The 16,489-nt window shown below is 43.2% G+C and overlaps 2 protein-coding genes across 3 annotated transcripts in view; both read right to left on the bottom strand.

The window, feature by feature from the left end:
* SEMA4G (semaphorin 4G) overlaps window positions 1-3,275 on the bottom strand; it is a 32,431-nt gene extending 29,156 nt beyond the window's left edge. For both annotated transcript variants that reach the window (XR_008462359.1, XM_054163591.1), the window contains exons 1-2: window positions 3,226-3,275; window positions 2,437-2,549 (exon numbers count right to left, since the gene is read on the bottom strand). The gene's annotated coding sequence lies outside the window, so the exon portion shown is untranslated. The remainder of the gene's footprint in view (window positions 1-2,436; window positions 2,550-3,225) is intronic.
* A 5,717-nt stretch (window positions 3,276-8,992) lies between these two features.
* Window positions 8,993-16,489, bottom strand: part of SLF2 (SMC5-SMC6 complex localization factor 2) — a 31,732-nt gene continuing 24,235 nt past the window's right edge. Inside the window, exons 14-20 of the mRNA XM_054163578.1 lie at window positions 15,736-15,833; window positions 15,187-15,274; window positions 14,111-14,233; window positions 13,225-13,302; window positions 11,654-11,740; window positions 10,250-10,318; window positions 8,993-9,090 (exon numbers count right to left, since the gene is read on the bottom strand). Coding sequence (XP_054019553.1) covers window positions 9,058-9,090; window positions 10,250-10,318; window positions 11,654-11,740; window positions 13,225-13,302; window positions 14,111-14,233; window positions 15,187-15,274; window positions 15,736-15,833 — 576 coding nt within the window. The 3' untranslated portion in view covers window positions 8,993-9,057. The remainder of the gene's footprint in view (window positions 9,091-10,249; window positions 10,319-11,653; window positions 11,741-13,224; window positions 13,303-14,110; window positions 14,234-15,186; window positions 15,275-15,735; window positions 15,834-16,489) is intronic.

The raw sequence follows: 16,489 nt of genomic DNA, 5'->3' as shown, positions 1-16,489 counted from the left end.
GCCCTTTAAATAAATGCAAATGGTTATTTATGGATGGGGTTTGTACCAGATGCTTGCTCAGGAGCACGGGGCTCAAACACTCCTGGAGCAGGAAGTTTGCTGTCTCCCCTACTAACGAGTCAGAGCAACCACAGCACTGTCTGATAGGCTTGGTGATAGTGACAGGGACTGCAGGCAAAAGAGCAGGGAGATCGCTGTACATCTTCCTTGCACAGATTTATGCTCTGGCCATTAAACCAGAGCCACAAAACACACAGCCTTCCATGCTACCCTCCTCTCTGCCAAGGACAGCAGGGCAGGAAAACTTTGAAGGACTCCCAAGTCTGGAAAGGGACTTTTAAGAAATTACTCTGTCATGTCTGAAAAGCTGCAATCAGTCACCCTCGGCGGCTTTCCTTAAATCCTCTCAGCAAATAATGACCTCGATTGCGAAAAATTATCTGATAATGCAAAGGCAGGGAGAGATGCACAGTGAGTCATCATCTCCCAAGCCCCTTTTGTCTTTACGGCGACAGAAGCCATGCTCCCAGCTGGAGCGTGGTGAGGTTGCCCCCAAGAGGCAAATCTGACGCAGCAACTAGAGAAGGACAACGATGAATTCTGTTCTGAAAGTGCCACACTGGAAGGATTTTACACCCACCCACCCACCCCAATCTCCTCGTCTGCCCTTATTTTCACATCTCCCTAGCTGAAAACATCTACGGACACGGTGGGAGGGGAGAGGAAGGAAGGTCAGCTTGGGCCTGTGGTTTGCTGGGTGTTGCTGTCTTCTGCAGGAGCTCCTGAACCACATGACTTGTTCTCCTAGTCTCTCCCTTGCAGTGTCATTAGAAGGATCAGAAAAAGTTGCTGGTATTTCTTCAGCCACATCAGACATTTTCTCCTATACACTTCACTAGGCTCCTACAGAGCAAGGGCTGGCAGCACCTTCAACAGCAACTTCTGCCTCAGGAGTGGAAGGAGAGACGCAATCGGGAAGACGACAGTTTGGAAACTGAGCTGACAACATGAAACCCCTCAGCCATTCCACACAAAACATACAGGCAGCCCACCACACTGGACCAAAATCCCAGCCCCTTGCAGGAGGGACAGGAGCAGGATGGAGGCCTCAGGCAACCCCTTGACACATACTGCACCCTCCAGAGATCACCAGCCTGAAGGTTTCTCAGCCAGGGATGGCCGCTTTGATTTCATAGACCCTGATGGATTTTTCTGCTGCAAAACACTCTGAACGTCTAAGCTTTTAGAATCCACAACATCCTGAGGCAAGCAGATCCCCAGCTCCTGTCAGCTTTTGTTTGCTTTGAGCCTTCCTGCTAATAAAAGAAGTACTTAGACTCCAGACTCCAAGCTGAAGTACAGAGCACCACTGAATAGCTTCTCTCCATTTACCCTTTTCTAGGCCATTTGGTTGTCAAGCTCTCATCCTTACTTCCCCAAACATTACAACGATTTCCGAGCTGGGGAGATGCAGCTGGCTTACGGCCGCTGCAAATGTATTCCTGTTCTGTACACGCATGCAGATTCCCTCCCAAAGGGCTAAACCTGTTGTAGAACCTAGAATTTAACCATTCCTTGGAGCTGCGTTTGAAGAGGCCACAGTTTTACTCCCCCAGCTGAGACACAGCATCACAGAATTTCAGGGGCTGGAAGGGACCTCGAAAGATCATCCAGTCCAAGCCCCCTGCCAGAGCAGGATCACCTACACCAGATCACACAGGAACGCATCCAGGTGTGGTTTGATTATCTCTGGAGAGGGAGACTCCAAACCTCCCTGGGCAGCCTGTTCCAGTGCTCTGTCACCCTCACAGTCAAAAATTTTTTCCTCATATTTACATGAAACTTCATATGCCTCAGCTTCCACCCATTGCCCCTTGTCCTGTCATTAGGCACCACCTAGCAGAGCCTGGCTCCATCCTCTCAGGACACCCTTTACACATTTATAAACATTGATGAGGTCACCTCTCAGTCTCTTCTCTAAGCTAAAGAGCCCCAGCTCCCCCAGTCTCTCCTGATACAGAAGATGTTCCACTCCCTTCATCATCCTTGTGGCTCTGTGCTGGACTCTTCCAAGTAGCTCACTGTCTTTCTTGAACTGAGGGGCCCAGAACTGGACACAACATTCCAGATGCAGCCTCAACAGCGCAGAGTAGAGAGGGAGGAGAACCTCTCTCGACCTACTGGTCGCACTCCTTCTAATCCACCCCAGAACGGCATTGGCCTTCCCGGCCACAAGAGCGCATTGCTGGCTTATGGTCATCTTTCCATCCACCAGGACCCCTAGGTCCCTTTCCCCTTCACTGCTCTGATGTACCCAGGCTACTCACTGCTCCTGGGCCAAGCTCCTCGTGCGTCTCCCTGCCCCACTGCCCGGCTCAGCCGGAGAACATCCCTGCGTCCCCAGCATCGAGCCCCTGCTGCAGCACCCCAGCTTACTGTTAGCTCCAGACTGGAAGTGTCATCTCCACACCGACTGTCGTGCTGGTCCCTGCCAGACTCTTAATTACGAGGGAAGCTGACACAGTTTCTCAGCACACGGCATTCACGTACTGCAGCGAAAAACAGAATGAGGGCGAGAGGAAAAATTGGGCTAATAAGAGAGAATCGGCTGGAGGGGAAAATAACACATTGTGCTGTGCAAACCTCACCATAACAATGCTGGAACCCAAAATACTACCCCAAAAAAATAGGTTAGTACACAGGGGAGAGGCAGGCAGCACTCCACAGATGCAGTGGGAGCTGATACACAGTGCGGCATCTCGGCATCTTCATGTGCCAGGCCTCTCCCCGCAGCTTGGGTTCAGGTCAAAGGGGACAGGTTCAGTTTCCAGCACACAGATCAATGCGTCTGAGAGGCTGAACGATGCCGTCTGCAGAGCCCACAGCTGCTCTGCCCGATTTACGCTGCCTTTATCAAAGCCTGCGGCGTGAATACAGCTTGAGACTTGCTGCCTGGCCGTCCCCTCCCCACCGCCGAACCTGCCAACTTTAAGCTATTAGCTTTATTCCAGCCGCAACCCCGGTGCTCAGCTCACGGAGGAGAGGGACCCCCACACACACCTCCTCCTGCACTCTGAGAGCCAGGACTTTCATCTCCGAGCAGGCTTTGAGAGAAGAAAGCCTGAGACCCAGAGGCAAAGCTATGGAGCCTGCTAGCCAAGCCCCAGCTCGCAGCACTTGCTGCTCAGTCGCCTGGCAGCACAAAAGCAGCGAAAATATATTTACCCTTTCTGCTTTTCTCTGCGAGATGGAAGGAGCATCGCTCGCCCGGCTTCAGGCAGCTGCAGCACTGAATGCAAACCCAAAGGGAAGCACTAGAAGGGTGTGTGAAAATGGCCCCATATCCTGTGGCCACGATCCCTCCCCCTACACACCATACGAGCTGAACCTGCCTTGAAAAGCTTTAGGTCTCCCCCCAGGCTGGTGGCAAAGATGCTTTGATGACAATTAAGGGAACAGTTCTAGTCACAGGGGGAGTTTCCATTCCGTCCTCTGTGACCTCCCTATAGGGAACTGGGAGGCGGCAGGGAAGCCGAAGATGAAACACTAACAGGAGCTCACCACGCAGACAGGGAAGGCATTCCAAAAAGTACAACCTATCCGAACACCACTTGAAAGTCACCTGAAATTACATTTTAGCCAACAGTCTGCAAGCATGGGGCCCGGCTTTCAGCACCCAGACCAAAATATCTAGATGGGGAGATGTGAATGTTTTTCTTCTCTCAGCACCCAGCCCTACTTCTGATACTAGATAAAATATTCCCTTTCAAATTCCTCACTGCCAAGGCGAGGAAGCACTGGCTGAAAAAAGCAGCAGTCAGGCAAAACTAAAAGCACCTCCGCAAGGAGAAGACCTTCGAGGAATTTACTTTCTCTAGGATCCTCCCCATCAGCAGCCCACGCCATTCCCCAGCACTGAAAGCCCTTTTCAACACTAGATAAGAAGGGGCCCCACCAGTAAGGCTGGCAAAACATGCACAAGGCAAAACATCAAGGTATTTCACAGCCCGGGGGGAAGATGGGAAAACGGCAATTCGAACGTCACCCAGAGCCTTCTGATAACTTAAACCACAAGGAATGAGCTAAATCCCCTAATGATTGTCTGGCTGCTCTGAGCAGCTCCTTTAGAGCTCCAAGGGATGGGCTCCCACAGCAGCTGTCTCAGCTCCTAGAAGCTCGTCAAGCCTCTCCTCTACCCAGCACCAGCCAGTCCCTAGCTCCTTTTTCAGGATGCAGGCAAGCACTGACCTGTCAGTGCCAACAGCTGCCCCTCTGTCACAGTGGGCTGTTTCCCCCTGTGGAACCTTGAGCATGACGTTTCTCAAGAGCTCATAAGCCCAAGGAATGAGTCCTCAGAAGAATTTTTAAGGTCAACTCCAACATCAGTCTTTCATATTTGCCCCTTCCAGTGGAAGGGAGGCACACAAAACTAGAAGCTAGCGGAAGGAAAACAACCAACCAAGCAAAACACAAACCCAAGCTAGGGCTGCCACGCTGTAACAAAAACAAACATAGGAGACCAGCGTCAATATTGTGGCTTGAAGTGTTCTTGCTAACGACAGCATGAGCAGCAGAATCACCTTTGTAACTACCTAGAAGTACCTTCTGGAATCTCCAAGAATTACCATAGTCTCTCTCCCAGCCCACCTTGGATAGGTCAATCTCCAAGCCTCAGCTTGCTGCTAGACCATGCTAAGCAGAAGCGCCTTTGATGAAGACAGACCTGGCTTATCTGTGCTCAGACCATTAACACTGCAGTACCCATCCCTCACTATTAAAAGGGTCTCTTTCCACACTGCAATGCAACCTCTCAAAGCCTGCCACACAGCGATCTCCCCAGCTGCTCTGCCAACGATGACAGCACACCTCACGTGTTTGTTCCACTCACCTGCTTTCCCCAAATATATTCTCAACCACCAAGCTTTGGGGACTTCAGAGAGTTCCTGCAGCCACTGCATCAATGAAGCAGACACGTCCTACTGACCTTCAGCCAGACCTACCTGCAAGTCATTAATCACTTCTGAAATCCCCATCCATTACACAGTTCCAAAGAGGAGCAGCACGAATGTGAGACGTGCAAATAGTTTCACTGGCAGGCTTCTTGAACCTGAGGACAGAAGCCTGTTTTTAAAGCCATACAGAGCCTTGCAATAAAATACAATTAAAAAAAATAAGAATGGAATTAAAAAATAAATAGAATTTTAAAAAAAGAATAGAATGGAATTAAAAAATAGAGAAAAAAGAGTTAAAAAAAAAAAGAGTGAAAAAAGGAGTAAAACAAAAAGAGTAAAAGAAAAGAATAAAAAAAAAAGTAAAAAAAGATTAAAAAGAGTAAAAAAGAAGTAAAAAAGAAGTAAACATAAACATAGAGTAAAAAAAGAGAAAAAAGAAAAAAGTAAAAAGTAAAAAAGTAAAAAGGGTAAAAAGGGTAAAAAGGGTAAAAAGGGTAAAAAGGGTAAAAAGGGTAAAAAGGGTAAAAAGGGAGTAAAAACGGTAAAAAAGAGTAAAAAGAGAGTAAAAAAGAGTAAAAAGGGTAAAAAGAGTAAAAAGGGTAAAAAGAGTAAAAAGGGTAAAAAGGGAAAAAAGAGAAAAAAGAGAAAAAAGAGAGTAAAAACAGTAAAAAGAGAGTAAAAATGGTAAAAAAGAATAAAAAGAGAGTAAAAAAAGTTAAAAAAAGGAAAAAAGTAAAAAAGAGTAAAAAAAAGAGTAAAAAAAAGAGTAAAAAAAGAGTAAAAAAAGAGTAAAAAAGAGTAAAAAAGAGTAAAAAAGAGTAAAAAAGAGTAAAAGAGAGTAAAAAAAGAGTTAAAAAAAGAGTAAAAAAACAGTAAATAAAGAGTAAAAAGAGGAAAAATGAGTTAAAAAAGGAGTAAAAAAAGAGTAAAATAAAAAGAGTTTAAAAAGAGTAAAAAAAGAAAAAAGTAAAAAAAGTTTAAAAAGTAAAAAAGAGTAAAAAAGTAAAAAGAGTTAAGTAAAAAAAGAGTAAAAAAAGTAAAAAAAGTTAAAAAAGTAAAAAAGAGTAAAAGAATAATAGAATAAAATAGGGAAAAAAAGAGTAAAAGAATAATAGAATAGAATAAAATAAGTAAAAATAATAATTAAAAATAAGGCAAAGAGCCACATTTGTGCATTTTATAGTCAGCCTTTAATTCTCTTGTCTGTGGTTATTGCAATAAAGTGCACCTAAATTTCACATGGAATGAGATAACATGGTTCTTAATACAACCAACATGATATCAAAAGATAAAACCTCAGTGCAAAATGCTTATGTGAAGACAACCGAAGCAGTTAAGACATCTACTGTGCAAACAGCCTTTTCCAACACACGCGACTTCTGGCTGGGGGCCAGCAAATGAGTCGGCAAAACACAACAGCAGCAGGTTTGCTGTTTTCACTTCCACAAGTCCTGAAGCAGTGCTCAGCCCAGCAGCCCCTCATAAGGACTCTGCAGCAATGCTTTGGGGTCATCTCTGGAAGGGTAGTGATGAGCTCCAATTTAACCCACGTATAGACTTAAGCAACTCTGGAATTACTACATGGCTACAAACCAGATGGAAGAGTCCACACCAAGCAGGAAGGGGAGAGGGAGAAGTGCCAGAACGCATAGCGGGGCAGTAGGCATCAAACCACTTGATGGGGTGAGCTAAAAATGATTTCAAACCCTTTTCCATTTCTAGCAAGCTAATCAGCTGTGAACCTAAGAATTACAATGTGCACCACAAGACCAAAAGAGGACCTGCAGCCGTTTCTTTGTGTGCGTGAAACAAGGCTGAGGCATGCCCATTCTGTCCAGGGACATTTCATTAGAAAAGCATGCCTTGGTTTAATTCTGCCATTGTTCTATTAAATAGAAGTAAATATCAAAGTGGTTATTTAATCTGGGGGGGACAAAAAAAACCCAACCCAAACAAAACAAACCCCAACAACCAAACACAACAAAACCTCAGCAGTTTCAAAGTGCTTTGAACTGCAGTACAAAAAGCTCTTCATCTAAACACCCCCTCCACTTCCCCCCCACCTTCCCCCTTCCTTCTCCAATATATACAGGACACAACTTACAGCTTTACAGGGTAAGAAAATATATACACATAACATACAGTAAAACATACTCTGCAAACTTCTTTAAACTTTGTACAACTTTAGTGAGAGAAAAGGAATACAAACATTAATAAAATCACCTATGAGATGTTCAGTGGAGTAAATAACTGCTACCAGAGGGAAGGTTGATACACTATCAAAGACAGGCAGAGCAAAGGATGGTGTTGCCAAACCTACCTAATACCATGTAATTTTCTGTAGCCTAAAGCAAGTTCTATTACCAAACAAAGATACTCTTTGAGGTAGATTCTTCCAATTCTTAAATAACACGTTGAGATTAAAAAACCCAGGGATTTTCTATTCCCCCTTCCTCTCCCTCCCTCTTCCCCCTCTCCCCTCCTCCCTCCCCCCCCCCCCCCTTTCAGAACAATGCCAGGAGCATAACTTTTGTTTGAACACAGATAAGCTGCTTAGCCAATGATTAGCACAGAGATGCTGCAGTCTTTGGCTAATTAACACTTGAAATGAAACCCAAAACGTTTAATATGACTTTGCAGATAAAAGACATTCCCTAGAAGACACATGTCTATGTAATATACATACTTAAGTTGGAAGGTTGGTTGGGGTTGGGTTTTTTTGTGAGCCTTATTTTACATTCTCATCTTGGGAAGTTGTAGGGAATTTCTCATACAAGACAAGACAGTAATCTACAAAAATTAAAAGGACATAGTATTACAAAATGCTTATGCTGCTATCATTAAAAACCTCACTTGTTCAGGGAATCCCAGTCGGTGCTTCTACCCAGTACCTTAACTTTCTCTTCATATATACACACCTCCTACAGACAAATCACAGTGTAAGATCTGAATGATGGCCTGTGCACAGAGAGCACAAAAGGAAACCACATCTTCCTTTTGATGATTTCACCAGCAGCTCCTGGGGCTCTGCAGACGTACTGTGTGCATGGCCAGGCTCCACACAAAGGAATCCAGACCTCATATGGCTTTTTACATAGGTGGGCCAAATGCTCATCTCCTCAAATCTCTGCTGAGCTGGTATTTTAAGATTAGCATTTTCTCCATTCAGAGAATTTTCTCCATTCAGAGAAAGTGCTGAAGCCAGGTAACAAACACAGGTATGTTTGACTCTTCAAGAACAGTACAACAGTACGACTGGCGTAAGAAGATTTACTTCATAGCTTGGTCTTGTAAGAAACCTTTCCTGTGAAGTCACATTCACTGTATAAATAAATTAATTCAGATGAGGAAGTTCAGTTAAAATGGATGCATCACTGTAACAACAAATTTAACTTTGTTACCTGATGTAACACGATCACAGAGCAAAGCAATGTCCACTTTAACCTGGTTAGGGACAATCACTCTTAAGCTCTGTTTCTACTCTCAAGTGAACATGAGAGCAGTCACTTGTTCACATGTGACTGCTGTCTTTTGTGGGGTTTAGAGACACTGGATGGTCATACCAATTCTGCTTTGCAGATCAACACGTGCAGCCAATTCTGTTACTCAGACCAGTTGTGAAAAACACTTTATCACCTGCTCACAACAGGGCAGGTCTTACACTGTTTCTGAACTCACATTCCATGCCAGAGAGCAGATTTTTTCCCAGCCATCCTGAAAGAACACTTACAGGCATGTGCTGGCAAGAAAACAAATATATACAGTTCTCAAGTATGTCTTGTGATTAACAATGTAAATGAGAAAACCTCCCTCAGCTTCCAGTATGATAACATATTTCTGTAGTCAACTCAGACAGGGCTGTAGCAATACCTGGGTTGTTGGCAGGTTTTCACTTTACCCACTTCAACTTTTCAGGAGTAGTGTATTTGTAGTAAAAGCAGTGTTAACCAAAGTAGATCCTTGTGTTTCTAGTATTTGCCCAAAGCAAGTTTCAACTCAGGTGACCATTTTCTTCTGTTCTGACCACAGTGAAGCTCCATTCAGACTACATCTCCCTTGGTTCCAGAGTTTTCCTGTAAATTTTCCCTAACTAGGCAACATTTCATTAGTCTGGCTTCCAGAAGTCATGCAGCTTTCCCTGAAGATTAAAAACAAACCAGCAAACAAGTTAGAAAATCAATGACAGAAGAGCAGAGCAGGCAAATGCTTAGGCCTGAGATCACCACAATGTGTTGCAAACGCCTAGAATTTTATCCCCAAACACTTGCCAGCTTCCCCAAGTACCTCTGAAAAAACTCTGAGAGTACTGCATCATGATCAGCTTCCATCAGCTGCTAAATAGCTTCTGCAGCTTTGTGTTACTAATTCCTCCACCCTCTATAACCAGAACCTCTGTACCAGAACCTCTACAACCAGAAATGTCACAGTCACTACAAAGGAGATCTGTTTTTGCACGTGGCTGGGAGTGATTAAAAGTCTTTACAGACAAATGGTTAACTGCACCATCTTTTTTTAAACTGGAATCAATACAAAACATGTAAGTATAATTACATTTTATTTAAGGCACACACTACATCACTGGGAAGCTGAGTTTTTCCAAGTTCAGGCATATTTATATTCCAAACCAGGCCTCAAACAGCTGGTCTGACCGCATTAGAAAAGAAACCTTACAACCCCAGACTGGAAGAAACAGCTCTAAACTCTCAGCACCAGTAGAAATCATCCTCCTATTCCAACAAGGCCAGCTGGGGATCATGAAGGCAAACATTAATGAGAGACTAACCATGGCATTATTTACTACTGCATGCTTTTACAGAGCACAAAAGGCTTTTCCTAATCAATGCATGAAACTCAGCCTATTTAAAGGAGGAGTTATCAAGAGCCATTAAACAGATTTGGATAGAGCTTTGGAATCAAGCAGTCTCAGAGTCACACACTGCCAAGGCCACAGCAGGAAATGCATCACTGCATTCTTGCCCTACATCCTTTTTGAAGCATCTGCTAATAACTATAATCAGAGACAGGCCCTGGGAGTTGGCTCAGTAGCAGTATTTTAGCCTGTTACACAAGCCATTTACAAAAGCAGCACTTTTAAGGAAAAAAAGATGAAATCTTGGTTTTACCCAAGGCAGTAGAGAAAGAATTTTAATTCAATGCTAACACTTCTAGATCCATGCCACAGCCAAGGAAAAAAACCCCACCATCTTTTCTAAAGAATATGCTATTTTCAAATGCTGAAAAATTAGTTAAATGCACTCAGCAACAGAAAGAGAGAAAAAAAGATTTCCTTGCAGTACCTGAGTAGGCCTTGTGGTTTGTATCATGTCTTGCCATTTGCCATATATCCTAGCAACTAAGTCTTTCACCTGCAGATTCAGATTGATTAGTTTAGCCATTTTATGTTAAAAAAGAAACAGCAAAAAAAAAAATCATACATTTTGTCTCCCACCACCACCCCAAGCCCAGAAAACCCCACCACAACTCCAGGTTTACAGCAACACCTATCCCCACCTCAACCTGAACCACATCCTTGTAATGTGGGACTCTGAATTCAGTCATGTGCTCCACACAAACACATTACAGGCACGTGACTCCCCCACATGAAGTGTTTGGAATCAGCATGCAAGCCTCTGGCCTCCAAACACCCACCTCCATCCTTAGGGCGAGTTAGGTTTGCTACACGAGTCTGATTGCACCCAGAAAGGGTGCCTGCAACTGCAATCACAAAAGCCAACCATGCAGCCCCTGAAATTAAATCTCACACACAAAACTGTGGTTTTTTCATAACTGGTCACAAGCAGGTGTTTAATCCAAGCTGTTTGGAACTGAGATTTGCCTCACATGCCACGTTAAAAAGCAGCACAGTAGAAACCTCTGGAAGTTATATGAGCGAAGTGGTTGGGAAAAACAGACAAAGATTTCCCCCTCAGCGCAAGGGCAGCAGAAACAAAAGCGAAAGCAACCTGAGATACAGAGGTCCAAGGCAAAAGTGAATTAACTTGTTAAATTACCCATGCTCTACTAATCTGGATGACTAAAAAGAAAAAAAATCCTCTTGAGAGGTAAGGATGCACACAGCTGAAAAAAATCTGATGTAAAGCTGAAAAAGGCAAAACTCTTCAAAGCTGAAGCTGGTCGCTTTAGCATCAATCTGATTTGGCTTGCCGTGACAGCATACAAAGCATCAAAGACACAAAATTAGGTGTATCCCATCTCATCACATTTACTATCACATCACTACTAGCTAAAAAATGTTGTAGATATAAGACAACTCATTAAGTCTGAAATATACAACAGACACACCAAGATGAGTTAGTTTTCCAGTCCTCTGTATCCTGCCCCATATGTAGCCTCTGCTTTTAAATGCAGAGTCAGCTATCAGTGACTGACAGGAAAAGGAAAGGAGCAACTCTGTGGGTCTAAAAGTTGAGAAGCATGGAGAAAAGGAAGATGAGCTCGTATTTTTGTTTGTTAACAACAGAACTCTTAACAACAGTCAGAGCATTTTCAGCACGTTGAAATGGGCCTGTATTTATGTGCATGCAAAGACATGACGCAGAGAGAGAAACCAGAAAGAAGAAACAAGCCCCTAAGGAACTGTTAGAATTTCCAGGGCTGGGATCAGGGAACAAACAAACATCAAGAACACTGAAGGCCACCCCAAAACAAACAAACAAACCCCACCCCAGCTCACGTCTTACCTTTGTTCGATAAAACAGTCTTGCATCTTCCCTAATATCACATTTTATGTGCTTATCTAAGACACCACAAAGCTTCAGTAGGTGTTGCTAAATAAAGACAAAAGAGTGCAGCTATTTACACCTTCCATGTCAAACCTAAAAGCTTACTTCAAGTATTAATTCCATTTTAAAACTGTATGCTTCATCCTGAATTTTTCTCATTAATGCAGAGTAAGGAAGGGGTAAGAGAAAGACAAGATCACAAGATACCCTCTCAGTTGCTGTTAGGTACCTGGCAAACTGGGTCTAAAAGCTTTACAAAATGGTTTCAAAGAATAGCAGAGCTAAACATCACCAATTTTAAAGCTCCTACTAGCTAATTTGTAAATCCTTTCTGTCCTCAAAGTAGCAAGCAGAGCACCATTCAGACCTTTTATCAAGTAAAAAAGGTTATGAAGTGCCAATAGCTAAACCCAGCCTTTTCCGTGGTGATGACTCAAGTCATTTTATTTTGCAGGAACTGGCTGAGCAGGTAAAACATACCCAAGGTTGGTGCACTGATCTTTCATTTCTCTCTCAACTTCTGATTACTTTAATCAAGCAGTTTTGCAACTTCACAACCTCCTGATAACGGCTCCCAAGGTCTTTTGCAGTTTCTGCATAAGACTCCTGTTTTTAGCCCCTTCCTCAAGCGCTGCAAAGAGACTCCACTCTGCAGAACAGGTGAGGCATGCTGGAATTCTGCTTATCAACATCTGTTGGAGCTTCAGGACCCTGACAATTTACCCCATCTAAATGGAAGTGGGCCAGAAATGAGAGAGTTACATTGATTTGTAAACAAAGCCTGGCCTGCACAATATTCAGCCACACAGCCCTTGCCAGGTCAGTGAACAAGAGGCTCTTTTTCCTTATTAAGAAACACAGAGGCAGTAAGAAAACTTTCTTTAAAAAGCACAAAAATAAAATCAACATCTCCATAAATTTTCAGGAAGGCAGTTGGGGATCACAATATTTTGCTCATCAAATATGGTTTTGTTTCAAATTACACTCTTTGACTATCTTTTCGCATTGAGTAGGAAACTGAGCCACTCAAGCCCCAAAATGTAACCAAACATTACTGCTCCACCTCCCTCCAACAGTTCATATGGCAGATTTCTTTAAAGCCAGAAGTGATTCCAGGGGGCTGAAAGGAAGGCTCCAAGGTGACCTTATTGTGGCCTTCCAGTATCTGAAGGGGGCCTACAAGAAGGCTGGGGAGGGACTTCTCAGGATATCAGGTAGTGATAGGACTAGGGGGAATGGAATGAAGCTGGAGGTGGGGAGATTCAGGCTGGGTGTGAGGAGGAAGTTCTTCACCATGAGAGTGGTGAAGCCCTGGAATGGGTTGTCCAGGGAGGTGGTTGAGGCCCCATCCCTGGAGGTGTTTAAGACCAGGCTGGACCTAGTGTGGCCAGCCTGATCTAGTGTGGGGTGTCCCTGCCCACGGCAAGGGGGTTGGAACTAGATGAGCCTTGTGGTCCCTTCCAACCCTGACTGATACTATGATAAACAGACTTTTAAAATCTAAGGATCTAGTCCCTGTAGTTACTTACCCTTTGATTAGAATTTACAACATCAAAGAAACTAGCTTCACTGACTAGATGAAGGAGGATGTAGATTAGGTAGTATGCCTGGAGAGAAATCAAAAGAGCTTTAGCAGTCAAAGCACAATCCTAACTTTCACATCTAGATACAGCACTGTCTTTGCTTTCTGGAATGCTTCCTCAATCAATGGCCATAGATCAATGGACAAGCATGTCTACACATTTCACCTAAATAAGTAATTTGAAACAGTACCTTCATGTATTAGAAACAGTTTAAAGCAGTATTACACTGTTCTAAGTTACCTAAGGAACCTACAGAACTTTCTGTAGTTCTAATTACTGAAAATTCAGTTCATCAGTTGGCTTTATTTTCCCCATGACCTACATCCAGATGAAAATACTTTCCAAGAGAAACTCAAATAGCCAAACTAATACTCAGTTTTCAGATGGATGGAAATACTAATTCTTTCTAGTGTTTGTTTGTAACAAAAGATTAAACAATAGATTAATAAATCTCTTTCTGAAGCTGCAGAGGAAGGTCTGGCTCAGCACTGATTTCCACTGATTACATCAGGATGGAGGGATGATGGTCCTCTGATTACCAAAACCAGGACTTAAGGCATCCATGTGACTTTACCATTCAGACAATCTCAGAAATTCACTGCTTGTAAACCAGCCCCAAACAGTTCCCTCTGTTGCATGCTACTTCTTCCTTTCCTCTGTGACTATAATCAAAACTAAGCATGAGTAATATTTTAATTACACAGGTGAACAGGAACAAAACAGTGCACGTACAGTTCCATGCCCAGGACTGTCCTCAGCTAACAGAAGTAGTCTCAAAATTGCACAAGATGCATAAAACATCAAATGCAAAATAGTACAATCATCTACATACCTCCTGTTCTAGCTCGGTATGAAGGTGGTCTCCATCAGCATTCTGCTGCTTCTGCTGTTCTCTCATCATCTTCAGTAGATGAGAAGGTTTCATGTACACCAGAAAATGATGCAGAAGAGACATCTACAGATACAGACAGTAACAAATTGGACTGGTTTACTGGCAACAGAAAGCTGGAAAACACGTACCACTAGAGCATTATTTGTCCACTAAGACAGAAAGATCTAAGAGATTTTCACTTGAAATAGAAGTTTTCATACTTGGGGTCATTTTTGACTATGCACAAACTAAAGGATATTTGTATGTTGCCTCAATGAAAGATCAGATCTACGAAAGTGACTCTACGTGAGCACAAAAGGAATGCTGAAAGAAGTGCAGACCTTTTCCCAATGTCCAAAATTAAACTTTAGGCACATAAACAACATGCTGCAGAACATCCAGGTTGCACACATGTGCAAACAGACTTGTTACACTAACCTAAACTAAAAATTACTAATTGGCCATCTTGCTCTTGAAAATAGGCTTACAGTATAAAAACATAAACCATGAAGAACAGAATCATAGGATCAATAAGGTTGGAAAAGACCTCAAAGATCATCAAGTCCAACCTGTCACCCAAGTCCTCATGACTACTAGACCATGACTCCAAGTGCCACGTCCAATCTCCTCTTGAACACCTCCTGGGACGGTGACTCCACCACCTCCCTGGACAGCCCATTCCAATGGCTAACAGCTCTCTCAGTGAAGAACTTTCTCCTCACCTCCAGCCTAAACTTCCCCTGGTGCAGCTTGAGACTGTGTCCTCTTGTTCTGGTGCTGATTGCCTGGGAGAAGAGACCAACCCCCTCCTGGCTTCATTAGTTGCAGAGAGCAATAAGGTCTCCCCTGAGCCTCCTCTTCTTCAGGCTAAACAACCCCAGCTCCCTCAGCCTCTCCTCACAGGGCTTGTGCTCGAGACCTCTCCCCAGCCTCATTGCCCTCCTCTGGACACGTTCAAGTGTCTCAATGTCCTTCTTAATACTATACACATTTTCCAAACTTTCCAGTTATATACACACACAACATATATGAAGTACCTGCTTGTCACTGTCATCAGGTATTTCTGTATCCTTTTTATTAAGAAGCTTTAAAATGATCACCAGGCTAAGACGTCTTCTTACTTCCCTGAAAGCCAATTAAAAAAACCCTCATTTATTTCCCAGAGAACTTCTTAAATCCACAGTTTTTACAAATGCTATGAGGCTATGCATGGCTTCCCTGGACACAAATTTGCTTACAACTTTGAAATTGGAGTTTCTGACTATAGGTGCTATTAAACTGGTAAAGAGGCTAGTGAATTAGAAGCAGCCTTATCTCACTGCAGCTTTCCTTCTGCACAAGCAAACACTGTTAGATGCTTGTCTCCAAGCCTGGAACTGAGGACCCAATTCATTCTCCTTACTCAGATGCACTATGATTTATTAATTTCAAAGATACAGAGCCCTTAAGAGATTGACACTTAAAAGCAGACATGACTCACCCAAAGAAGATTTAATACCCATTGCATTTATCAGGACTTTGTGAGCTTATACAAATAAATGAGCTGCTAATGATACCACATATTGGTGATGTTACAGTGTCATTACCGTCCACGTACTATCCAGCTAGGCACCAGCTGAACTAGCCACAGGAGATTGTGGTGATGGCTGGAGAGTTCACTCACTGCCAGGCAGAGCTCAGGCATCTTTAAAAGAACAACAACAACAACCCCAATGATGAAGAATGGATATGGTGGGTGTTTGTTTTATTTGCAAAGGAGTAGGCATCTACCCCCTAGCAACGCACATAGCACAAACACTAAAGGGAATTGATCTAATAAGAGATGATGTGCACAGAAATAACTACAGGGGCAATGCAAAAGTTAAGTCTGCTAAACACTGTTTCACAGCAGGGTAGTCAAGATCAGAGCATTTTTAATGAGAACTTCACAGTATCCCAGTATATCACAGTATCACCAAGGTTGGAAGAGACCTCAAAGATCACCGAGTCCAACCTGTCACCACAGACTTTATCAGCCCAATGAGTGCAATCATTTCTTCCTTCTTTCAGGGACTAGTTCTAAACACACAGCTATTTTAGTAAATACAAGATACAGGTCAATACAACAGTGCCCTGGCAGAAGAGGACAGGCAAGCATGTCATGTGACAAAACCCCCCTCAGCACAGTTCCCCACCTCCTAAATCTCACACAAATCCGAAGCTCCCAATCTGTTCGTATTGCATTTTCAAGCAGTATTTTTCTAGCGTTTGTCAAGGAAAAATGAAACATTCAAAACAGAAGCTTCTTGCAAATTAACCTGCAGTTTCATGACTCCAACAGAAAATTACTGATGAAGTTTA

Source organism: Dryobates pubescens, chromosome 8 (assembly GCF_014839835.1).
Source record: "Dryobates pubescens isolate bDryPub1 chromosome 8, bDryPub1.pri, whole genome shotgun sequence".
Taxonomy (NCBI): domain Eukaryota; kingdom Metazoa; phylum Chordata; class Aves; order Piciformes; family Picidae; genus Dryobates; species Dryobates pubescens.
This window is presented reverse-complemented; position numbering and strand designations above follow the sequence as displayed.